The sequence below is a fragment of the Anomaloglossus baeobatrachus genome, chromosome 5 (assembly GCF_048569485.1).
Source record: "Anomaloglossus baeobatrachus isolate aAnoBae1 chromosome 5, aAnoBae1.hap1, whole genome shotgun sequence".
NCBI lineage: Eukaryota > Metazoa > Chordata > Amphibia > Anura > Aromobatidae > Anomaloglossus > Anomaloglossus baeobatrachus.
In genome coordinates this window covers 565,226,389-565,253,039 of record NC_134357.1, presented here as the reverse complement: position 1 = coordinate 565,253,039, position 26,651 = coordinate 565,226,389, and the positions used below count along the sequence as shown (strand labels likewise).

The 26,651-nt window shown below is 45.7% G+C and overlaps 2 protein-coding genes across 2 annotated transcripts; both read left to right on the top strand.

Annotated features, from left to right (window-relative positions):
- The first annotated feature begins 1,112 nt into the window (after window positions 1-1,112).
- LOC142313033 (oocyte zinc finger protein XlCOF29-like) lies at window positions 1,113-1,644 on the top strand. The gene is made up of 2 exons (XM_075352020.1): window positions 1,113-1,290; window positions 1,420-1,644. Exons 1-2 carry the CDS (start codon window positions 1,213-1,215, stop codon window positions 1,642-1,644), a joined length of 303 nt encoding a protein of 100 aa, XP_075208135.1. The 5' UTR covers window positions 1,113-1,212.
- A 36-nt stretch (window positions 1,645-1,680) lies between these two features.
- On the top strand, window positions 1,681-26,608 carry LOC142312333 (uncharacterized). Its single transcript, XM_075351264.1, has 4 exons — window positions 1,681-1,804; window positions 1,888-1,985; window positions 2,183-2,273; window positions 25,257-26,608. The coding sequence occupies exons 1-4, from the start codon at window positions 1,720-1,722 to the stop codon at window positions 26,348-26,350; spliced, it is 1,368 nt and encodes a 455-aa protein (XP_075207379.1). The 5' UTR covers window positions 1,681-1,719; the 3' UTR covers window positions 26,351-26,608.
- The last annotated feature ends 43 nt before the right edge of the window (window positions 26,609-26,651 follow it).

The following is a 26,651-nucleotide window of genomic DNA, read 5'->3' as shown; positions in this document are numbered from 1 at the left end:
ATGACGCTGTTCTGTACCTCTCGTACACACATAGTTCCGCTCTGTACATGTTGTACACACACAGCTCCGTTCCAAACACCCTGTACACAGTAAACGGGTGGTCGGGGGCCTCGTTAGTTGTGGCAGAGCCTGCTGTTTGGCTGCAGCGCAGTCCAGTGGTCTTTCTCTGCACCCCAACCACCACTACAGTACAATACAGTAATACGCATACTGTTTCTTCATGCGTGACCAGCGCTGACACTGTCACAGGTTCTTTCAACCAAACTTCTTTACTTGTTAACTTCAAAAATAAATTTTTATCTCCCCTGAGGTGGGCACATTCTTGTTCCCCAAAGGGGTTACCATTAGCAATGGATAATTCATACATTTTGCCGGTCGACTACTCCCTGGTACTCGGGCTCATCCTCTCCTTCCGCTTCATTGTTCACAGCAGAAATAACAGTCTTTCAGATCAGTCATGACCTACTCTTCTCTCAAAGGCCCACTGACTTTCCACTGACTGAGAGGGTTTGTTAGGTATCCACCAGGGAATGGCCAACGCCCGGACCGCACTGCATGTTCGGCACCCAGATTTGACACAGAAGGTCACTCCAAATTTAAGTCATTGGGGTTTTCCTCCACCACACCTCTCACAGACACAGTCTGCTCCTCTCCCTCAGGGACTCTCCTCACTCTGACTGACTTCCTAACCGTTATATTTCAAACTAAGCCCCTCCCCTTCACTAACTCCCTTTACCTCAGGAGCACCAGGGAAGCAGCTTACACAGTGTGGCCACCTAGTGGCCGTTTAAACACATTACACCATAATATAAACTACACTGCATTTCATACACAGTAGATTTGCAGGTCTGGGGCGGCCGAGCATCACACCCCCTTACACTCACACAGCTCCGCTCCATACACATCGTATCTCTGCCATATCCATCCCTCGTGACTCCACACGTAAACTTCCCCTCACCCAGCACCATGACACCCAGCACAGCAGAGTCCTGCATACACTGAGGAGCTGATCATGTGACCCCTGACTCCTCCCCTCCATGTGACATCATCAAAGGTCCTGGAAGCACAGAGCAGCCATATATCTAGTGTGCGGCTCTGCAGGAGGAGGTGTGTGGAGATTCCCCATTACTGGGCTCAGGCTCCATACACATTAGATGCTGGGGGAGAACAATCGCTCTATAGAAGAGAATTCTCCTGATTGCCCCGTGAAGGATGGATATGGACAGGGACAAGATGGCGGAGAGGATATTACACCTCACCCTAGAGATCCTCTTTCGGCTTACTGGAGAGGTGAGAGATTCTGATGACGTCACATTACACCATTCTTATCTATGGGAATAACAGATGGACAGAACTGGAGAGGTGAGGACTCTGGAAATGTCTGGAGTGAGATTTCTTACTGTGTCTCTCCATAACCAGGATTACACAGTAGTGAAGAAGACCTCTAGTGACCGCTGTCAGGACCCTGTGTCTGAGGGATGGGGAAGACCCCTGAGCCCAATCACGGGGCCTCCACCTCACCCCCCGATACATGAGGACATCAATGACCAGAAGATCCTAGAACTCACCTACAAGATGATTGAGCTGCTGACTGGAGAGGTGACACTGCTGGGAATGCTGGGACATTATACAGTAACGCTATGAAGGGATCGGGGGTGACGGTATCATTGTATGTGTCAGGTTCCTATAAGGTGTCAGGACGTCACCGTCTATTTCTCCATGGAGGAGTGGGAGTATTTAGAAGGACACAAAGATCTGTACAAGGACGTCATGATGGAGGTTCCCCAGCTCCTCACATCACCAGGTAATAGACAGGACTAAATACACACGGCCTATAATTATCTGTATGTAAGGAATGAATTCAGTCCCTGTATGTGTCTCCTCCAGGTCTATCCAGTAAGAGGACAACACCAGAGAGATGTCCCCGTCCTCTTCTCCCACAGGACTGTGAACAAGAAGATCCCGATGTTCCTCAGGATCAAGAGGTAGATGGAGAGAAGGTGCCGTGAAATCTCCCTATGATGTGTAGACGGCTGTGAAGGTCTTGTGCTCAGTCTTGTTTTATCCTCCAGTATTATATGTGTTATACTTGTGTAATGAGAGCGGTGGAGATGGCAGGATTAGAGCTGATCATAGATGGGACTTCTCCATCTGTCTGTGACTTTTACAATATTTGTTTCAGGGTGAAGATCTGACCCATATTAATACTACAGAGACATATGTGAGGGGTGATGAGCGGAGTAAAGAGGAGATTCCTACAGATAACCGCCCAGGTGAGTAGTGACCACTAAATGCAGAGAAGTCACAGATTCTTCTCATTCAGCAACTTAAAAGAATGAATATAACTACGGTATCTTAAAAAGAACCATTTCATGACATCCGCCATGCAAGTACGGCACCACCCGTTCCGCTCACCGTGCTGCATCGCACAACGACTGAGTTAAGATGGCTGCTGACTGACAGCAGCCCATCCCTGTTCCTCCTCATTTTTGTGTGTTTTCGCATCTTGCATATACACCTAAATTTCACTTTTGCATTGAGTATCTGTACTCCGTTTTTGGCACAGTTTTCTTTGCGACACTAACGTTTTTACTTCATGCAGTCACAGTGCTCTGTTCAGTATTGCTTCTCTTTCTTTTTACCTAAAAGTACTGTAGTGAATGCCGCACTGCTATTGATGTCTGCAGAATAACAAAGCAATAGTACTTAGTAGCTTTAATGGTAGGAAGGTAGCACATTAGGAGTGCGGATGTCGTAGTGTTAGTGACATCCATAATTCTCTTGCAGACAAATAATCAAATGTTTTTCCGTCGACCACTTTTTTTTCCCTCTTTTTTTTTACTTTACTTTTTTTCTCAGCTTTTTTTTTTTTTTATAGTAAATTAATAATAATTAATACCTTTTACACAAGCTTCATTAATTACTTAAAGCATAAAAATGGCCCAAATCATCTAGAAGACTCTATTTAGCAGAGAAGGCATACGCTATTATGGCACAGATTCGAGCAGTGAGGAAGATCCCACATTCCTAGTTTGTAATTCCTCCTCTTCATCTAGTGAGGATGGACTCCCAGCAAGGTGCCCTAGGACTGAGGTAACCCCTCCAGCAATTGATTCTATATTGAATCTACCCCCCCAAAAAAATTCAGACTGTTCTTGCAGATTACTTGGGCAGCTCAGGAATCCAACTTGATGCTATAGCCCTCACTGAAATTCAAATCTTTTTCAGTGAGGATATAGTAAATGGTCTAGTGGCCCAGAAAAATTTGTATCTATGTATGATACATATATATAATTATATATATATATTAGCTGTGCTACCCGGCTACGCCCGGGTTAATAACTGTAACAAAATAGAATGTATTAACAAAAATGCATTCTGCACACAAAAACCACAAAACAAATAGATAGAAATGTAATTATTAAAAGGCAAAAACTAAGCTAATAGAAGCATTTCACAACATATATTTCAACACTACAGATATTCCACACAGATTTAACTAAATTGGCCAAGTAATGTACTCAGTCTGTCTCCTTCCCCGCCTGTCTCCTTCCCCGCCTGTCTCCTTCCCCGCCTGTCTCCTTCCCCGCCTGTCTCCTTCCCCGCCTGTCTCCTTCCCCGCCTGTCTCCTTCCCCGCCTGTCTCCTTCCCCGCCTGTCTCCTTCCCTGCCTGTCTCCTTCCCCGCCTGTCTCCTTCCCCGTCTGCCTGTCTCTGTCTGTCTCTTTCTTTGTCTGTCTCTATCTCTGTCTCTTTCCCAGATCTGTCTCTTTCCCCGTCTGTCTCCCCGTCTCTTTTTCTGTGTCTTTTCCCATCTATCTTTGTCTGTCTCTCTGGCTGTCTCCTCCTTTCCCTGTCTGCCTGTCTCTGTCCCTGTCTGCATGTCTGTCTGTCTCTTTCCCCATCTGTCTCTTTCCAGGTCTGTCTTTTTCTGTCTCTTTCACTGTTTGTCTGTCTGTCTCTTTTCCTGTCTATCTCTGTCTGTCTGTCTGTCTGTCTGTCTCCCTCTATCCGTCTCCCCACCAACATCTTATTACCTCACATATAAGCTTCTTATACTATGAATGTCCTTTGTTCCTATAGCAACCAATCACAGCTCCTACTAATAACCTGTAGTTCCAGGCTCCATTTACTTTAATGGAGGCATGTTTTTTGGAGAGTAACTATAAAGCGCAGGGTTACATTTTCCTGTCAAAACCTAGTCTATGACGTTCCCTGGGTCACGTGCAAAATTTCGTGATTGTAAATGCGACGGTGCGGATACACTTTTCGTTTCACTTTTTCCCCATTATGTAGATAGGGGCAAAATAGAGTGGTAAATTGGAATGCGCGGGGTTAAAATTTCGGCTCACAACATAGCCTACGACGCTCTAAGGGTCCAGACGTGTGAGTGGGCAAAATTTGGTGGATGTAGCTGCGACTGTGCAGATGCCAATCACACACACACACACACACACACACACACACACACACACACACACACACACACACACACACATATTTACAGTAATAATAATAATTTAATTTTTATAGCGCTATTAATTCCACAGCGCTTTACATACATTGGCAACACTGTCCCCATAGGGGCTCACAATCTAGAGTCCCTATCTGTATGTCTTTGGAGTGTGGGAGGAAACCGGAGTGCCCGGAGGAAACCCACGCAAACACAGGGAGAACATACAAACTTTTTGCAGATAGTGTCCTTGGTGGGATTTGAACCCAGGACCCCAGTGCTGCAAGACTGCAGTGCTAACCACTGAGCCACCGTGCCGCCCACAGTACAGACCAAAAGTTTGGACACACCTTCTCATTCAAAGAGTTTTCTTTATTTTCATGACTTTGAAAATTGTAGATTCACATTGACGGAATCAAAACTATGAATTAACACATGTGGAATGAAATACTTAACAAAAAAAGTGTGATACAACTGAAAATAAGTAGCCACCTTTTGCTTTGATTACTGCTTTGCACACTCTTGGCATTCTGTTGATGAGCTTCAAGAGGTAGTCACCGGAAATGGTCTTCCAACAGTCTTGAAGGCGTTCCCAGAGATGCTTAGCACTTGTTGGCCCTTTTGCCTTCACTCTGCGGTCCAGCTCACCCCAAACTATCTCGATTGGGTTCAGGTCTGTGACTGTGGAGGTCAGGTCATCTGGCGTAGCACCCCATCACTCTCCTTCTTAATCAAATAGCCCTTACACAGCCTGGAGGTGTGTTTGGGGTCACTGCCCTGTTGAAAAATAAATGATGGTCCAACTAAACGCAAATCGGATGGAATAGCATGCCGCTGCAAGATGCTGTGGTAGCCATGCTGGTTCAGTATGCCTTCAATTTTGAATAAATCTCCAACAGTGTCACCAGCAAAGCACCCCCACACCATCACACCTCCTCCTCCATGCTTCACGGTGGGAACCAGGTATGTAAAGTCCATTCGTTCACCTTTTCTGCGTCGCACAAAGACACGGTGGTTGGATCCAAAGATCTCCAATTTGGATTCATCAGACCAAAGCACAGATTTCCACTGGTCTAATGTCCATTCCTTGTGCTCTTTAGCCCAAACAAGTCTCTTCTGCTTGTTGCCTGTCCTTAGCAGTGGTTTCCTAGCAGCTATTTTACCATGAAGGCCTGCTGCACAAAGTCTCCTCTTAACAGTTGTTCTAGAGATGTCTGCTGCTAGAAGTCTGTGTGGCATTGACCTGGTCTCTAATCTGAGCTGCTGTTAACATGCGATTTCTGAGGCTGGTGACTCTGATAAACTTATCCTCCGCAGCTGAGGTGACTCTTGGTCTTCCTTTCCTGGGGCGGTCCTCATGTGATCCAGTTTCTTTGTAGCATTTGATGGTTTTTGCCACTGCACTTTGGGACACTATCAAAGTTTTCCCAATTTTGCGGACTGACTGACCTTCGTTTCTTAAAGTAATGATGGCCCCTCGTTTTTCTTTACTTAGCTGCTTTTTTTCTTGCCATAATACAAATTCTAACAGTTTATTCAGTAGGACTATCAGCTGTGTTTCCACCAGACTTCTGCACAACACAACAGATGGTCCCAACCCCATTTATAAGTCATGAAATCCCACTTATTAAACCTGACAGGGCACACCTGTGAAGTGAAAACCATTTCCAATGACTACCTCTTGAAGCTCATCAAGAGAATGCTAAGAGTGTGCAAAGCAGTAATCAAAGCAAAAGGTGGCTACTTTGAAGAACCTAGAATATAAGACATATTTTCAGTTGTCTCACACTTTTTTGTTAAGCATTTCATTCCACATGTGTTAATTAATAGTTTTGATGCCTTCAATGTGAATCTACAATTTTCAGAGTCATGAAAATAAAGAAAACTCTTTGAATGAGAAGTCATGTCCAAACTTTTGGTCTGTACTGGGTGTGTGTGTGTGTGTATGTATATACACACACATATATGTATATATGTGTGTGTGTTACCGGCCCTCAAGTTAAGCAGGTCAGACGCTCTATAGGTGTTCAACTCGAGTAACGAGTATAATGGAAGTCAATGACTGGGCAGTTCAGCTTTATGTCCACTTTCAGTTAGCCATAAACTGAGCATTTCCGGGAGGAAGTAGGGTGGTTTTGTTTTCATTTGACACACTGCATCTGAAAATGTTGCTGTAACACCAGTGAGAATAATTCAGGGACTGCGAATGGCTCTCCCTGGGGTGCCTGCTCACATCATGCAATGAAGCAAACCTGTGCTTTGTGGTCGTTGTTTCACGGGTGACACAACCAAGCAACCACAATATTTGTCCAAGCTCCTTGAGTACCCGAGCACCCGGATGCTTGATCAAATAACGAGCAGAGCTAAGTCAATTTTTCACTCAAAATCCCAAGTCATCCTATGCCAGATGGACCACTGTATATACAGCAGAAATTATAACTTGTTCAGGAATTGTGCTGCATATGGGCATAGTGAAAAAACAGAGCTTTGGCAATACTGTCAACATGCTGGTGGTCAAGTATAAGAACAAAAGGGATGTCCTTATCTTGACCACAATAAACTGTGATAACAACTTCCCTGTCACTGTCCAAGGTACAACAACAGACATCCCAAAGCCACATTGTATTCTGGATTATAATTCATGGGGTTGTAGATATCTCAGATCAGGTCCTCAAACCATACAGTGTCATGCAATAGACCAAAGTATGCTATGAAAAGTTGACCATGCACATTTTACAGATGGTACTGTACAATGCTTTTGGGCTGTTTCAATGTGCAGGCAATATATGGAGCTTCCTTCAGTTTCAGGAGGGAGATATCAAGGCTGAAATGTTCCATGTACTTCTGAAATGGATGGTGCCCATGTTGTACCAGGTCAATATTTTTCAGTTCCGGTCCCCAAACTGTGAGGAAGGAAATAACACAGAAAAGCTTCTGAGAATGCTCTGAGGGGAATATGAAAGGACACAATTTACCATTATGAAGCCTGCCATGAGAAACTTGGCCTATGCATTAATGATTGCTTCAGAGCATACCACATGTTAATTTAATTGATAAAATGTGTGTAACACTAGCGGCCGGTGTAGGGGCAACGAGCGGGGTTATTAGACCACTGGACCACATACGGAACCAAGGATTACCCTTTAGAGGGAGGGGCGTAACTATGCACCCACCACAAGGTGGACGCCAGGTACTATTCACAGGGCAGTGACCAGGACTGTGACAGCTGACCCTCAGGACAGGAGACTGACTCAAGTGTAGGCACAAGTCCAGGCAGGTACAGGAGAGATGGCTGAGGCAGGCAGGTATGGACAGATATGGTGGACACGAGCACATGGACGACCGCTGAGCTGTGGGAGAGGAAGCAACCTGGCAGCAGTGACTAAATCACCAAAGCTACAGTACCCTTCCCCCCCCTTCCTTTTTTTTTTTTTATTCCCTTCTTTTCCAGGCCTTGTCTTCAGAGATGGCCGGTGTAGACATGGCCAGTGATTGGGGAGGACTGGATGGCGGATGTTGTAGGGAATCCTTCATGGCCCCTAAAAGGAAGACTGCACCAACTTACAGAGTAGGTCTTACTGGAACTTCAGGAAAAAAAATGTCTTTCCGGCCTCACGGGATAGGCATGAATGCAGTGTTCTGTACCTTTGCAGTATAAACACAGTCCCATGGCTCGACAGTAGTTCAACGTTGATCCGACATCCTGACATGGTTAATCTGTGTGGGCTCAGGAGCAGGAGCAGGAGCGGCAACTGGAAACTGGGACTTTGGCAGCCTCTGGAAGGATGGAGCCTCATTTATAGATCCCCTATCACGCTTCACCTCCATGGATCGCTCCTGGAACCTAAGGTCAACCCGTGTAGCCAAGGAAATAAGGTCATCCAGAGAAATGGGAATATCATGGCCAGACGGTTCATCTTTAATTCTCCTGTGTAAACCATCCATAAAAGGCGGTCACCAGAGCCTGGTCATTCCAGCCTAGCTCTGAGGAGACAGTGCAGAACTGAGACGCTAATTGTCCAACAGTCTATGCACCTTGATGTAACTGCAGGAGGGAAGGCACAGCTGCGATCACAAGACCCTGTTTATCGAAGACTTTCTGGAAGCCTACAAGAAAGTCCAGGATATTGGAGGTGACCGGACCCTTTCTCTCCCACAGGAGATTGATCCTAGCAAAAGCCTTCCTGCTGAGATGTGACATGAGGAATGTAACTTTGGCCTGCTCGGAAGAGAACTGATGAGGCAAATGTTCAAAGTGCAGTCAGCACTGGTTTATAAACCCTTGGCACTGCTTGGGATCACTGTGAAATTGAGATGGAGCAGACAAACAAGGCCAGAATTCTGCTGGTGCCAGGGCTGCAGGCTGGATGGGTGCCAAAGAACTAGCCAGACACAAGTTGTTCAGATGAGTGTTGATGGTCCACAGGAAGGACAGAATATTTTCTTCTTGTTCCCGCATTTGCGACATCTCCCGATACAGCTCTAGGAGAGAAAAGGTGTCGGAGTGAGTGGAGTCCATGGCCTGTACACACGGTAACGCTTGCAGCTGGTGTAGGGGCAACAAGCAGTGTTAGTGGACCCCCTGGACCACAGGAAGGAAAGGCTTACCCTTTAGTTGGAGGAGCTTAACTAAGCACCCACAGCGAGGCGGATGCCAGGTACACCTTGCATGCAGGTACAGGCGGGATGGCAGAGGCAGGTACAGACAGATATGGTGGGCATGGCAGGGACAGATAGGTATGTGAAGGCAGGTACAAATGACAGACACAGGAATAACTGGACAGGAGCTTGGGACCTGACAACTAGCTAGCAGACTAGTATACTGACTAACTAAGATGTTGCACAGGCACATCCCCTAATGGGAGGGTTCTTTAAATACATAGTGCCTCTCAGCCATAGGCTGAGAAGCATCTCTGGGAATTGGTGCACTAGCCCTTTAAGAGAAGGACTAGTGTGCTCGCCCTAAGTGCATTCCCGGGGAACCTATGTGACATGCACAGGCTTTGGGGGAAGAGGGAGACATGTTTCTCTGACACAATGCTTTTCTTATAGTCTGATTTACTCAGCACAACTTACACATACAACCACATTATTAATTTGTGCACCAGTAAAACCAAAAGTATTAGTATCTTTACTAACTCTACCTCTAGATAATTCCTTGAGGGGTGTAGTTTCCAAAATGGGGTTACTTGTGGGTGTTTCCACTGTTTACGCACATCAGGGGTTCTCCAAATGCAGAGCATCACATCAAAGTCTGCCAAGCTCCAAAAGGAAGGAGTGACTTTTGGAGAGCAGTGTGTCCAAACAGTAGTTTCCCACCAAATATGGGGTATCAGTATACTCGGGAGAAACTTCACAGCAAGTTGTGGGTTCCATTTTCTCCTGCTATACTGGTGAAAATAAAATAAGTTGGTGCTCAAGAAACATTTTAACATTTTTTGTGGGGGAATATTTATTTATTTTTTTTCATTTTCACAGGTCAGTGTTGAAAAATTCAGTGAATCACCTGACTTTTCAAAGTGCTTACCACACATTTAGATAAATTACTTAAGGTGTAGTTTCCAAAATGGGGTCACTTTTGGGGGAGCTCCGCCATTTAGGTACATCATGGGCTCTACAAACGCGACATGGTGTTCACTACGATTCCAGACAATTTTGTGTTAAAGCCAAATGGTGGTGTGGGGCTGTGCTATGCTCATCTATACTGCTCTGCCTCCACCGCACTTCTCTCTACTCATGTACACTGCTCTGCACACCACACACACTGCTCTCTGCTCATGTACACTGCTCTGCAAACACACACACACACACACACACACACACACACTGCTCTCTACTCATGTACACTGCTCTCTGCCCGCACATACACTGCTCTCTGCTCGCACACACACTGCTCATGTACACTGCTCTGCAAGCACACCACTTCTCTGCACGCACACACTGCGCTCTGCTCATCGCCCCACACCCATGCGATAACATACACACCCGATATGACTCATCCTCCTCCTCTCGCTCGTGCAGCTGCAGGATGGGTAAGTAAACCCTCCTCTCCTTCTCCTCTTGTTGCTGGGCTGTGATGTGCGGTAGTTACCGCCCACAGTCCAGTCACTAAGGATGAGTGGCCGCTGCAGCTGCTGATGTAACGTCAACTTTCAGAGCTCGGAAGTTGACGTGACATCAGTGGATGCCAGAGGCCACAGCACCCGGGAGTCATGTGATCGGCACTAGTTAGCGAGCAGGATAGCGTCGCTCAGTGCCAGAACTGAAAATAGAAGGGAATTAAAAAGATACTTGTAGTCGGGATTTCAATTGATAGTGAAAAATTAAAAAATGGGTGAACCACCCCTTTTAACTCTCTGGTTTAAGGGCATAGAAAGTAAAAATCAGACTATGACAATTTTTTTAAATTTCACCAAATTTCCAATTTTTTTCACAAGTAAACACAAATATTATAGTATATTTTCCAATAATATGAATTACAATATGTCATGGAAAAATGCAATATTGGAATTATTAAGATCTGTTGAATCGTTCCAATCATAACCTCATAAACTGTAGCTGGTCAGAATTTAAAAAAATTGGTCTGATCATGAAGGTAACAGGCTAATTGTGTAAGTATAAAGAAATGAACACAAAACAGAGAGGAAAAAGCCTTTATTTAAAACAAAACAATCCAAAAAACAAAACCTTTTTCTTCAATTTAATAGCCCCCAAACTCCCAAAGCACCCCTGCTGGTCCAACGTAATCCATATCATGACATTTCACAACAATCGCGGCTCTGCTACATCTAGAATCACAGTGAGCCGTCATATTAGAAAACGTGAATGATCACTGTGGTGTCCGGGAAACACTTGATGGAGCTGCAGCTGTGTCAGCGGTGACGTCAGTGAGTTCACCTAAGGTCACAGCTGGTTCTTCCACTGGCACCCCAGCTGTGACCTCAGGTGAACTCATTGAACTGAATGCCGAAATACCGGATTAGGCTATGTGTACACGTTGAGTATTTGGTTGCAGACATTTCTGCACCAGATTTGCATCTCGCAGAAAAAAATGCACTAAAAATGCAATGCACATCTAGCCTAATCTGGTAATCCAGCAATGAGTTGAACAGAAATTACATCTGGGGTTCCCATGGTACTCTAACTGTGATCTGAGGTGAACTCATTGTACTCAATCCCGGATTACAATCCCTGAGCCCAATACTGCTGGATTACCGGATTATTGACTTTAATGGTGCCGGTTAATCATGTAATCTGACATCATTGAAGTCAATAATCAGTTAACCAAAGAGCTCAGGATGTAGCAGAGCCGGGATCGTCGTGGTACATCATGATATGGATTACGTCAGATCTGCATGGGTGTTTTGAGGGTTAATAAATTGGAGAAAGAGAGTGTTGGGTTTTTTTGTTTTGTCTTGTCAATAAAGGATTTTACTGTGTTTTACACAGTACAACATTGTATAAGATTGTTGGTTATAAATGACTTATTGACAAAATGTATACTTGGTGGAGGAAGGTTGAACTAGATGGACCCAAGTCTTTTTTTTTTTTTTTTTTCAACCTATGTAACTATTTCTTTTTTACTTACATGATTAGTAATGTGGGGCTTTGTGAAAGCTGTGATTATTTTTTTTTTTTTTTTTTATTTATTTTTTTATTTTATAATCACAGCTGTCATTAACCCCTTGTATTAAATTGCCTCCACTCCAGTACAATCGGGATGAGCCAGGTAAATTTCAGGATTGGCGCATCTAATTCTGAGGCGGCTGCTATTTTTAGGATGAGCAGGGCCCAATAACCATGCCCATCCCCAGCATGAGAATACCAGCCCCAGCTGTCTGCTTGATCTTGCCTGTCTATCAAAATTTGGAGGACCACAGGCTGTTTTTTTTAAAATTTTATCTAAATCATTTAAAAAACAAAAAAAATGAAGCTGCCTGGGGTCCCTCGTACACAGACAAGATGACGCACATATCTGGGGGCGACAGCCTCCAACTGTCTGCTTTAACTGCGCAGGGACTCAAAATAAGAGAGACCCTACTCCCATTTTTTTTCCGATTATTTTTACACTCCACTTTGGGGACCCGGATAGCTGGTGTGAGGGCAATTAATCACAGACCCCAGCAGTCTGACTGCAACCAATCACAGACGCTGTCACAGAAGGAGGGTGGGGGAAGCAGTGAATGTTCATGAAATTTAATGCACAAACACAAAGGCAGTGTGACAACCACGTGGAAACTTGGGGACTGGCAGATTAGGATAAAGGTGGTGAATATCCCAATCGCCAGTCAGGGTTTACCAAGATGGTAAAGGAGCTGCTGGCAACCCGTAGGTCAGGCGGCTAATACTGGGTGGCTCCGAAATAATATGAACCTGATCCAAGTTACACGTCACTTGGACCAGGACTATTGTGAAGCCAGTTAACGCCACAGGGTCCACACACTCAAAACAGGACCCCTCCTGTTAGCACCAGAGGAGTCCTGGGGTACGCTGTCTGTGTGCGTAAGGGACACACCGGGACAGTCGGCGCAGCAGCCGCAGCCCAGTTCACTCCACTGGGCTGCTACAACAGATCTAAAGCGATAGCGGAGGGAAGTCCGGCACCTGACCCTAACAAGCTGAGTCACGAATCTTGGCTTAGGCCTTATCCCTACCTACCGCTTCCAGAACTACTGGCTGTAGCCGCAAAGTGGCTCTAAACATGAGGACTTCAGCACATGTGAAGACTGCGCACCATGGTGTGGTCTCCAGGCCCTTTTAACACCTAGGGTCCACCCCAAACCCAGTATGAGCCACAATGACGCCCTCAGGGGCCAATAGCGGAGTGCCACATCATCAGTGATGTCACTATCGGTCTATCCGGAACGGTCACGTCACTGATGACACAATGGCAGCACCGCCCCAAACACCCTACCAGTCGTCTGATGACCAATGATAGGGTGCCAGGTCATAAGAACGGGCCTCCGTGAGCCAGTCTGGAGTGGCCACATCATCAGGACACCTGACGCTATCCAGCTTATCAGGGCCTGCCACCTCACGGACATGCCCAGTGAAGTCCGTACCGGACTTAGCCTCTAAGCATGCTCAGAACAAGCCTGAACAACAGACTTAGGGGCACTTTGCACGCTGCGACATCGCAGGCCAATGCTGCGATGCTGAGCGCGATAGTCCCCGCCCTCGTCGCAGCTGCGATATCCTTGTGATAGCTGCCGTAGCGAACATTATCGCTACGGCAGCTTCACATGGACTCACCTGTCCTGCGACCGTCGCTCTGGCCGGCGACCCTCCTCCTTATTAAGGGGGCGGGTCGTATGGCGTCACTGCGACGTCACACGGCAGGCGGCCAATAGGAGCGGAGGGGCGGAGATGAGCGGGATGTAAACATCCCGCCCACCTCCTTCCTTCCGCATATCCTACGGAAGCCGCAGTGATGCCGGTAGGAGATGTTCCTCGCTCCTGCGGCTTCACACACAGCGATGTGTGCTGCCGCTGGAACGAGGAGCAACATCGGACCGTCGCGTCAGCGTTGGTCAAAAACTCAGCTTTGCAGTGCAAAACCCAAATGGCAAAAACAATTGACATGTTGCTTCTTTGAAAAGCTGAGTTTTTGACCAAAGTTCTGCCACAAAAAGGCAGCATTTTGAACAACATAGTGTGAACAAGAAACCCAAATTCCCATAGACTTTGCTTGAATAGAAGAACACATCCATTTTGGCATTAAACAGCGCAGAAGAAAAAGCAGCAAAAAAGCAGGTAAAAAGCAGGTAAAAAGCAACGTGCGCACATACCCTTAGTCTCAGAAATCAGCCTGAGCATGTTCAGTAGGCACAGCACAGGACTTGGACACAGAACGAAGTCCAAGTACCTGAGCAAAAATGCTTTAAATGAAATAATAAGTTTTATCATATAGTGTACTGGAAAATGGCAAAAAAATTCCAAATGTGGAAAAATAGGAAAAAAATTGTGATTGCACAATTAATTTTGAGATATTTACTGTGTTTACTACATGGTAAAACTGATGTGTCTGTGTGATACCTCAGGTCGGTGAGCGTTCATAGACCCTAAACATTTATAGGTTTACTTTTTATCTAAGGGGTTAAAAAGAAAAATCTGAATTTTGTCCCAAAAAAGTGGCGTAAGTTTTGCACCATTTTCCGCAAACCGTAGCGGTCACATTTTTCGGGATCGATGGCTCAGTGAAGGCTTATTTTTTGCATCTCCGGCTGACGTTTTTAACTGTACCATTTTTGCGCAGATGCTACGTTTTGATCGCCTGTTATTGCATTTTGCGCAAAATTTGTGGTGACCAAAAAACGTAATTTTTGCGTTTGGAATTTCTATGCCGTTACGCCGTTTACCGATCAGATTAATTGATTTTATATTTTGATAGATCGGGCATTTCTGAAAGCGGCGATACCAAATGTGTGTGTATTTTTTTTTTTTTTTGAACACTTTAATTTTCAATGAGGCAAAAGGGGGGTGATTTGAACTTTTTAGGTTTTTTTTTTTAATTTTTCAAAACTTTATTTTTTTACTTTTTAATTTTACTAGTCCCCCTAGGGGGCTATAAGAATCTTCAGTCTGTTAGCTCTTCCATGGCTGCTGATCACAGCTACACAGCTGTGATCACCAGATATGCTCATCTCCTATCTCACACAGCTCTCGGCCGTGTGAGACAGGAAGTGAGTTGTGAGCTACAGGAGTCATCACATGACCCAGTGCTACCATGACAACCATCGGATCCACGTGATCACGTCACGTGACTTCCGGTGTCGGGTGGTGAGTAAACGGAACACCGAGACCGCTATTATAATGCCGTTGCCACAGTATCACAGTGGCATTTAAGGGGTTAACAGGTACGGGTGGATCGTGGACCTGCTCGTACCTGGTAGACACTCATGTCAACTGTATAAATCAGCTAACGTGCGTGGATCCCCCATGACTGCCTGCGGCTGCCAGGGGGGATTAACACTATGACCGCTAGGACGTACTTTTACGGCCCGTGATCGTTAAGGGGTTAATCCCCATTTTGCTTTTTTTGCTTTTTATCTGAGTACCCAAATCCGAACAGTAAGGCTGGTTTCACACTACGTTTATTTAACATCCGTCCATAACGTTTTTTTAGCGGAAAAGCGGATCCAGTGCAAATGCGTTTTCATTTCAATGCATTTGCAATGGACTCGCGTTAACATGCGTTCACCTGCGTGTGCGTGCGTTATAGTGAGGATCCAGCGACTTGCAGTTTTTTAACATCTTTCAAAAACGCTACTTGTAGCGTTTTTGAGCTGCGTCCAAATACTGCAAGTCACCGGATCCTGACTAAACAGCACACAAACGCAGGTGAACGCTGGCGTGCTGATAGACAGGATCCTGCTTTTGTACTGAGCATGTCCAGAAAGTACTGAGCATGCCCAGAACCAGTCTCGCGTGATCTGTCTATCTCTCTACTCCCTCCCTCACCCTCTCTCTCTCTATCTCTGTCTTTCCCCCTTCCTCTCCTCCCTCTCTCTCCCACCTGAGAGCTGCGGACACTCGTAACCAAGGTAAATATCGGGTAACCACTTCTCTTAGTTACCCGATGGTTACGTGTGCAGACAGCCCTGCTCCTAGCAGCTGCAGACACTCGTAACCAAGATAAATATCGGGTATCCAAGCCCGATGTTTACCTTGGTTACCAGCGTCTGCAGCTGTCAGAAGCCGGCTCCCAGTCTAGTTCCCCTCACTCCCGATCACATGACTCCAATGCCCTTCCCTAAACATCCAGTGACAGGATCCTGCAAAGTAAACATGCGTTTTTTGCTGTAAAAGCAGGATCCGCTTTTGCAGCAAAAAAACGTTATGGACGGATGTTAAATAAACGTAGTGTGAAACCAGCCTAATACTGTCTTCTCTGGGAAGTTGGTGTCCGGGGTTTGTGTGGTGTCCGGTTCGGACCCTGAACTTTACAGTTTGGGTTTGCCCATCACTTAACATGTGCAAAACCTCCAGATGTGGAGTAGTGCTGGACCGCCCCTTTAATATATGAGTTTATTATATTTTTGTCGAAAAATGCTGCTGTACATCTGACAGGACAGATATAGAGGCAGCCATCCAGTCCCCAACAGATATCTGTCCTATTAGTTGGTTACAGTTATCCTGCAGCAGAACGTAGCCTGAAGGTTTTGGTCCAACAATATTGATCAGTAGGCTGGAATATCACCTATTTTACTTTCTATGGCCCAGTGCACAAGGTACGTTTTTTGCCAAGTTTTCATGGCATTTTTGCTGCGTTTTTGGGCGCAGTTTGGGGCCCTAAACTGCATGCAGTCCTTCTCCAGCAAAGTTTAGGAGATTTCAGAAAGACTGTGTGCATGTTACTTCTTTTTTGCCTGCAGTTTTGGTTGCAGAATAAAGAAGCAGCATGTCACTTCTTTTCTGCATTTTTCCCTGCATTTTGCTATTGACAATGTTAAAAAAAATAAATAAAAAAATGCAGGGGCAAAACACACCAAAACGTGGCAAAAACACATGCGTTTTTTGATGCGTTTTTTTCAGCTACAGGTGCTGGTGCGCACATACCCTATGATCATTCACTTAGCAGAACTTATGGACTTAGTGGATTTACTTCTAACGTTTATTAGGCATTGGCCTGTGGTCCTTTACAGTTGTCATTAATGTTTTACATTGACCTAATGGACCATTAGATTATATTTTTTTGTAGAAGTTGGGTTCAAAATTTAGGTTCACCACCTCCCTGTTATGACTGAGTAATCAACTTACACTAGAAAAATAAGTAAAACACTAAAAAGCTGTAATTTCCCCAGCCGGTTCATGTACAGACTAGACATTTGGATCCTGCAGTCCTTAGTAGATTGTGTATAGGCTAGAATGGCACGAAGGCCAGGGTCACACGGGGGACTAATGCGATCCTCGCATGACACTGGAAGCACAGTGGGAGCTGAGCGTCACTGCGACTGAGGTTCGATCATGCAATCAGACCACAACTGTGGGAGGCGGGCCGACACTGAGGAGGGGAGGGAGGAATTTATCTCCCTCTCTCCTCTGTTGCCGGCTATTGCTTTTCTGGCCCTGTACACCGGTGTAATGCGAGTGCAGTGCGATTTTTCTCTCGCCCCATAGACTTGAATGGGTGCGAGAGAAACAAGTATCGCATTACAGTCGCAGCATGCTGCAACTATTTTCTCGGTCAGATTAGAGCTGAGAAAATAATCGCTCATGGGTGCTGGCACATAGGTTAATATTCGTCTGAGTGGAATGCGATTGTGGCGCCCTGGACCCCAGGGGTCACAGGTAATAACATCTACCACATACACACACACCCCCATCCCCTGTGAGGTTACACACCTGTCACCCGAAAGGGAGACCTGATGCCTCCCTCAGGGCTAGTAGAGCACACCAGGTGGGCGGAGTCAGGCAGAAAGACATGCCCACCGAGGAGACTACTGTCCTGGGGCAGGAAGTTCAAGAGCAGAAGGAGAGATGAGTTTTGGAGTTGACAGTGAGTGGTAGAGGAGCAGCTGTCAGGGACCCGGGTAGGAGCCTGGGCCCCTTAGAGAACATCAGGCAGGCAGACGGTGGTGTCCGTCTGCAGGAGTACAGATACAGCAACCGGCGGAACCGTACGGACCGGACCTGGGTTGGAACCCGCCGGTCCCGAACCGGGGAGTCAACCGTGTACCGGAGCACCAACAGAAGGGTACTCAGACCCCGTCCTAGCTTAGAAGCGACTGAGTATAGGCAAATTGACTAATTGCTGGCCGGACCTCACGGGTTCATCCACACCCAAAGTCCCGGAGGAAGGCAAAAGCCCACCGAGGCCGGGTGAGCGCCACCGCCAAGGGCCAAACACCCGACGGGCCAGCACCTGCGGGCAACTGAGGGCTCCTCCGGCAGCTCAACGCTGGGGAGCGGGCTACCACTGCTTAGGCAGGGGGGGCTGAAACACAAACATCCAGAGGTGCACGGGCAAAGGGACCACAGGGGACATCAGCAGCCGGCCGCGGGGACCGACCACTTCCGAACTTTGGTTTACCAGTGACTCTGAGTGTGAATCAATCGTGAGTACACCAGTGCCATCTGGGCACGACGCTACACCGCGACACGGCGCCCTGCACCCCGACGACAACATCAGCCCTTACCGTCCCCCACCGGGGCCGCAAAACCGATCCCGGACGAACCCGCCATCACTTCAGCTGCAGCGGTGGTGCATCCCCCGTCACCACGACCCGTGGGTGGCGTCACGATCCGTTACACAACCACCACCCATCACCGCCTCCCCTTAACAAGAGCGACCTGGCCCCCGGTCCGGAGGCGCTCGTGCCACCGAGAACCCGAGCCCGGACCTCGAGCAGCTCGGCTCGAGCAAGCGGAGGAAGCGGCTGGGCCCCTCTCAGGGCGGTACATGTAGTTTTATCGCATTCCACTCGCTCCGATTTTCATGCTGTGTGTTTTAGGCTCAACACCAGCCTAAACTATGGGAACTTTGACCTTTGCTGCCTGAAGGGCCATCAAGTGTTTCACGTTTCTCCTAAATAACCGGAGGACAGAGCAGAGTGCAATTTACCTACGGTAAAGAATGAGTGCTTAGATAAGAAGAGATCCCAGATTAAGTAAACATAAACCATGTAAAACAAAATGAAAAGGTTATGTAAGTACTGCTAGATAGTATGCCGCCTACTTCACTCTGCACCCATCTTCTGTTTGCAGCTAGGAAGAGCAATAATAGCAGAGCTATAAACGCCAGTCTACTAGTCTTACACTGACTGGCATAAAACATGGCTGTATGGTTGGTCATCCAAATGAGAACATCACCAGCAGGAAACACTAGCAGGGGTTGCACACAAAAAGTAATTGGACAGACAAATGGATGAATAAAAACCACCTGGTAACCTGAAAGACTAAAAGCAAGGATAACAGATAATTAACACCCAGAGAAAAGTATCACAATGTGACTTCAGGAAAGCGAAAGATAGGGGCTCCTAGACACTCCCTCATGCTAGGAGTCCCTAGGCTATCCCTAAAGCCTCTTTCACATGTTAGTGATTCTGGTACGTATGTGCTAGTTTTTATATGTACCAGAATCACGGACATACACAGACCCCTTAAAATCAATGGGTCTGCGCAAACATCAGTAATTTTTCACTGACCGTGTCTCCGTCCGGCGTACAAGCGTGTCCGCGATTGCCACACGGAGACATGTCTGTTTTTTTCTGCCATCACTGATGTCCCACAGGCCACACTATGGTGTGATCCGTGAAACACGTACCAGAAAAACACGGACATTGAAAATTGAAAGCAGTTTTTACTCACCTTCTCCAGCGACGCTCTCTCCAGCCTCTGCATGCTGCTGCTTCAGAGCCGGCTAATTACTGGCGTGCATATTCATGTATGCAGCCATAGCCAACCCGGAAGTAGCTGCAGCGAGGTCAGCGGCAACAGGAAACACAGCAGAGCCAGAGAGTTCAGCACCACGGACAGCAGGAGCGGGGACAGGTGAATTAATTGCCATGCGCAATCACGGATGACGGAACACGTCTCACGGATTGCACATGGACAACCCACGTGTGCCGTGATCCACGGCACGCGGAGAGACTAAGCGTTTTTAACACGTCAGTGAATAACGTCTGTATTTTTCACTGACGTGTGAAACAGGCCTTAATGGTGGAGATGCCTCAATCCAGTGCCTGGCTAAGCTCATGGCCAGAACTGATCTTATTCTTCCCTCCCACCAGGGAAGGAAGGGGAAGGAGAGATGGAAACACAGGTGTAGACAGACAGGGAAAAAGCAAATCTCCGACACACTGCAAATACACTGGAACCAACAATGAGAACTCGAAAGAAAAGCAAGAGCAGGAAGGTAGCGACAAAAAGGGTTAACTCCACAACCACACACAGCAGCAAGTACTACAACCACCTGTTAGCTGGTCTGTTGAAGTGTTGTGATCCAGCCTAAGATAAACTATAGCTGGCACTAATAGAAGTGTCCAGCCAGCATGTATAGGAGGGGAGCAAATGTGATTGGCTCCCCCACAACATATGATCAAAGATGACTCACAAGCAGACCAGCAGAGATTAACTTCTGCTAACTTGCCTATGAACTACCAATATGTTGATCAACGCCCGAGTTGGCCTGTGCTGACTACAAACCTCAGTGTGGATATCAAAGTCTGGTACCGAAGTACCTCAGGACCATAACCCCGCCAATGTACCAAATATTGCAACAAATGGCGACTAAAATGAGATTCAACAATCTTGGACACCTGAATTTCGAATGACCCATTGTCTAAGACCGGGGGTGGGGGTAACAGAAGAGGGGTTCCTGAATCAACGTATTTTTTTTTTATTTATTTATTTATTTTTTAACATAGAACAGTGAAAAATATTATGGATTTTGAAAGCTGTAGTTAAAGCAACACGGAAAGCAAAAGGATTAATGGCAGCTGAAATTTTGTACAGACCAATAAATCACGGTTCTAAATTCAATTAAGGTATTTTAAGTTTAATGTTCTTGGTGGATAACCACACCAGATCACCCACAAATAGCTCCAGACCAGTCACACATCTACAGTCAGCTGCATATTTATACTTAGAACCCATGTCATGCAAATGCTACTGAACCTTCTCCCATGTAGATAATAATGATGAGACAAATAGGTCCTCTCCAAGTACCCCTGAGGTGTGCTGCTCCTGAAACGTACAGAGCTGGGGATACCGACAATAGACACACAAAAAAAAAGTGATACCCCAGAAGATTCATGATGACAATTACTAATGGCAAATTCGGCTAGAGGAAGCAAAGAGAACCACTCTTCCCGATTCTCAGATGCAAAAAAAACCATAAATACTGCTTCCAAATTCTGATTTACACATTATTTTTACCCATTAGGCTGAGGGTGAGGGTGGAACGCCGAAGAAAGAGCTTAATACCGAACAGAGAGCAAAATGCTCTCCAAAATTTGGCAATAAATTTAGTTCCGCTCTCTGAAACATTAGAGGGAATTTCGTGGAGTTTGACAATCTCATGTTTAAAGACCTGGGCTAAGGTCTTGGCATTCGGTAGGGATGGTGAAGCAATAAAATAGGTTTTAAAAATGACACATCAACCAACACCAAAATGACCGTATCACCAGCAGAGGAGGGTAAATCCATTATAAAATCAATAGAAATCTGTCCATGGTTGGCTGGGGACACTCAATGCTGCAAAAAATTGTCAATGGATGGGATGCCTTAGAGCGCGCACATTTGGCACATGCAGACACATAGGCTACCACATTCCTCTGAATCTTGGGCCACCAAAAGTGACGCAAAATGAGATCAAGAGTACGTTTAACCCCAGGGTGACTTGCCAGAACAGAACCATGTTGCTTCCCCAAGACGAAGAGGCAGGAGAACAAACGACTTGTTCACCGGAACCCCAGACGACACACCACATCGAACCTCTGCAATTTCAGACTCAAAAACTCCCGGAAAGCGCCTAGACCAAGCATCAGCTGTAATGTTTTTAGAAACTGGGAAATAAATTACAAAAAAATTAAACCTAATAAAAAACAATGACCACTGGGCTTGTCTTGGTGTAAGTTGCTTAGCTGACTCAAGGTACAGAAGACTTTTATGGTCAATAATTACTGTAACACGATGGATAGCTCCCTCTTGAAAGTGTCGCCATTCATCAAACACTAATTTGATCATCAGTAACTCCCTGTTACTAATATCGTAATTGCATTCAGCCGATAATAGTTTGTTGGCAAAAAAGCCATATGGACGCAACTTACCCAGACACGGACCTTGAGACAATACAACTCCCACCCCCACTTTGGACGAAGCAACCTCTTGTCATGGTTCGCCTCCCCGTCCACATGGCTAGGGGGCGGAGCCTTCTCCCGGGCCTCACTTCCGGAGCCTGGATAACTTAAAAGCTGACATTTCCAGTGAACCAGCGCCGGCTATAAGCTTAGCACTGCTTTGCCTGTGATTGCTGGTCCTGTGAGTGATATCCTGATCTGTCTGTTCCTGTGCCCCCGTGCCCTTGTCTGTGTTCCGTCCCCTGGTCGTCCCTCCTGTCCTCTGTCCCCTCTCCTACCTCCCCACTTGGTTGCTTCCTCTGTTACTGACCTTGGCCTGACTTTGACTCCATTTCTCCTCATTCCTCCGGTCCTGCTTCTGCCCGTACTGTGTTTGACCTAGCCTGCCTGACTATTCTTCGCACGCCCCGCAGCTCTGCTTCTCAGCTGTGCTGTGAGGCAGTGTATGAGAACACTGTGTATTTACTTCCTGGTTCTTGTTGCTCTGTGTAGTTTCTTCTGCTGCAGAGCTCCGGCTCCCCCTGGTGGCAGCTTTACACCTCTACTTAACAATTTTCAGATATATTAGGGTGTATCAATACAGGTGCCGATGAGAAGAATTTTTTAATACCATCAAACGTATACAAAGCACCCTCAGATCATTTCGAGAAGTCCGTACTTTTTTAATCATGTCAGTAAGTGGTCTTGCAATGGCAGAGAAATTCTTAATAAACTTTCTGTGATAATTTTCAAAACCTAAGTAACGTTGCCTTAACGAAAGCCTTACGGTTTTCAGGATGCTCCCATTTCAATATAGCTTGTAATTTAGTGTGATTCATCTGAAAACCAGAATCAGAAATTATGTAAAATAAAAAAGGAAGTTCCTGTACGGCGACAACATACTTTTCTAGTTTATCATACAACTTATTCTCTCTTGAGAATTCTGACATGTTCCATATGAGAGCCATAATCCCGTGAGAATGTCATCTAGGTAAATGAATACAGATTTCCCCAAAAGAAAAGAAAAACATCATTAACAAAATCTTGGAATACAACAGATAAATCTTGCTAGTCTGCCTATGGACTACCAAACTGTTGGTCAATGCCCGAGTTAGCCTGCGCTGATTACAGACCTCAGGGAAGTTATCAGGCAGAGTGCTAGAATCAGTAGTCTGAACAGTTCCCGCCGCCGCCATGACATTCGGCGATATTTGTATAAACGTCTGTGTAACAAAAAGAATCTGCTGTGACTAAGCAGACAGATAAGACTACCACAAAGCACAAGGTCATACATTTGCTAACCAATGCATGACACTCCTTGGGCTAGGGGAAGTATGTGATTAAGCAAAAAAGATAAATCAGATGAGCAGTAAGGCCCAGTCACACTAAACAACTTACCAGCGATCCCAACAACGATACAACCTGATAGGGATCGCTGGTAAGTTGCTAGGAGGTCGCTGGTGAGATGTCACACTAAACGACGCCCCAGCGATCCCACCAGCAACCTGACCTGGCAGGGATCGCTGGAGCGTCGCTACACGTGGAAGCATGCTGCACTTGGTAACTAAGGTAAATATCGGGTAACCCAAGGTAAATATCGGGTTGGTTAGCCGATATTTACCTTGGTTACCAGCGCACACCGCTTAGCGCTGGCTCCCTGCACACCTAGCCACAGTACACATCGGGTTAATTACCCGATGTGTACTCTGCTACGTGTGCAGGCAGCAGGGAGCCGGCTTCTGCGGACACTGGTAACCACGGTAAACAGCGGGTAACCAGGAAGCCCTTCCTTGGTTACCCGATATTTACCTTCGTTACCAGCGTCCGCCGCTCTCACACTGCCAGTGCCGGCTCCCTGCTCACTGCACACATAGCCACAGTACACATCGGGTTAATTACCCGATGTGTACTCCGGCTACGTGTGCAGAGAGCAGGGAGCCGGCACTGACAGCTGAGAGCGGCGGACACTGGTAACGAAGGTAAATATCGGGTAACCAAGGGAAGGGCTTCTTTGGTTACCCGATGTTTACCGTGGTTACCAGCGTCCATAGAAGCCGGCTGCCTGCACATTCAGTTGTTGCTCTGTCGCTGTCACACACAGCGATGTGTGCTTCACAGCGGGAGAGCAACAACTAAAAAATGGCCCAGGACATTCAGCAACAACCACCGACATCACAGCAGGGGCCAGGTTCTTGCTGGATGTCACACTAAGCAACATCGCCAGCAAGTTGTGCCTCATTAGCGATGTTGCTTAGTGTGACGGTACCTTAACTCAATAGTCACAGCCCCTGCTGCTTCGGTGCTTATCTCCAGCCTTTCTGCACTTGACTGCAGCCATAATGTGCCATATACAATATGGAAGCGCTGCAGCCAATCAATGGCCTCACAGTATACATGAAACAACAGTCATGTGTGATATCGGGCTCGTCATAATAGCCAAGTAGACCAATATCGTAGATGAGCACTAAAGTGGTAGCTCTGAAATGGCAAGGTATTCAACGGGCAAGTAATGCTTATATTCATTTATCACATTCTCCCTTAATCCACTTTCTTGACAACTTTTATTTGCTTTTCCAGTTTTACACTTTCTACAAAGTCAGAACTTCATACATAATTGTACTGCTCCTCCTTTCTGCTCTAAAATGCATGTGGCTGTTAAGAATTGTGTAGGACAGATCCCCCCATATAGTACTGATCGACAGCCTCATTTATGATTCTCCACTGTGGGTCTTACTACAAAATAGTGGTGACCGACACTCTGAGAAATGAACCTGGGAAGATGCAGAATTCAACACTGAATTGGGACACTGCTAGAGCCGATCCTGGTGACCAAATATCATTATCTAGTGGTGCTTGCTTTGTTGTCTTCAGTTAGAATGTGAACTTTTTTTGTCATAAATATTTTCGTGAATAATCGTATTTTGCAACATGACTTCGAATTTCATTGAACCTACTGTATTAATGAAAAATATATATTTCCAAGCTTATATTATTGAAAAAAAAATTATTCTGTTATTCTTGACAGGTGACTATATTAGGAGATCAGAGGGACTTTTGGCATCTTCACATTTTAAACCATATGATCTTGGTGTACCACAAGACACAAATGAAGGATATTGCATTATCCCAGCTATATCCTCAGTGCGTCTCAGCAAAGATCTTCCATCTGATCCGATTAAACAGGTTCTCTCTTCTGATTCATCACAGGATATTAAGAAAAATAAAAGTCACATAAGGGATGTTACAACTACCAGAGTAAAGAAGACATTTCTGTGTTCAGAGTGTGGGAAATATTTTAGTTGTCAATCAAGCCTTGTTGTTCATAGGAGAAGTCACACAGGGGAGAAGCCATATCCATGTCCAGAATGTGGGAAATGTTTTGCTGAAAAATCTAAACTAGTTGTACATCTGAGAATTCATGCAGGAGAAAAGGCATTTGCCTGTTTAGACTGTGGGAAATGTTTTAACTTGAAAAATTATCTTCTTAGACATCATAGAACTCACACAGGTGAGAAGCCATTTTCATGTTCAGAATGTGGGAAATATTTTGCAGATAAATCATCTGTTGTTGCACATCAGAGAACTCATACAGGGGAAAAGCCATTTTCATGTCCCGAATGTGGGAAATGTTTTGCAGATAAATCATCTGCTGTTACACATCAGCGAACTCACACAGGGGAGAAGCCATTTTCATGTTCAGAATGTGGGAAATGTTTTACAAAGATATCAAATCTTGGTAAACATCAGAGAACTCACACAGGGGAGAAGCCATTTTCATGTTCAGAATGTGGTAAATGTTTCGCAGATAAATCATCTGTACTTACACATCAGAGAACTCATACAGGGGAGAAACCATTTTCATGTCCAAAATGTGGAAAATGTTTTGCAAAGAAATCAAACCTTGTTACACATCAGAGAACTCACACAGGGGAGAAGCCATTTTCATGTACAGAGTGTGGAAAAGATTTTAATCAGATGTCAAGTCTTCGCTTACATCAGAGAAATCATACAGGGGAGAAGCCATATTTATGTTCAGACTGTGGAAAATGTTTTGTGTGTAAATCACATTTGATTAACCATCAAAAAAATCATATAGAGAAGAAGCCATATCTATGTTGACAATATGGGAAATGCTTTTCTATGTGAGCTACTCTTGTTAAATGTTATAGAGCTAACCCAAAAATTTAAAAAATTTTATTGTCATGTTCCAGAAGCGGGATTCTCCGCTCCAGTTTCCCAGGCCTGGTCATTTCAGGGGTTAACTCCCATCAGCCTCATTCTGGTTTCAGGAGACACTATATCTGCCCTCTGCAGTTGCATCCTGGTGCTGGTTAGGCCCAGTGCTCACGCTGTGTAGTTTTGACGCGTATTTTTAGAAATATGCAACAAAATCTGCGTGTCCATTGTGAAGCCAGCAAAG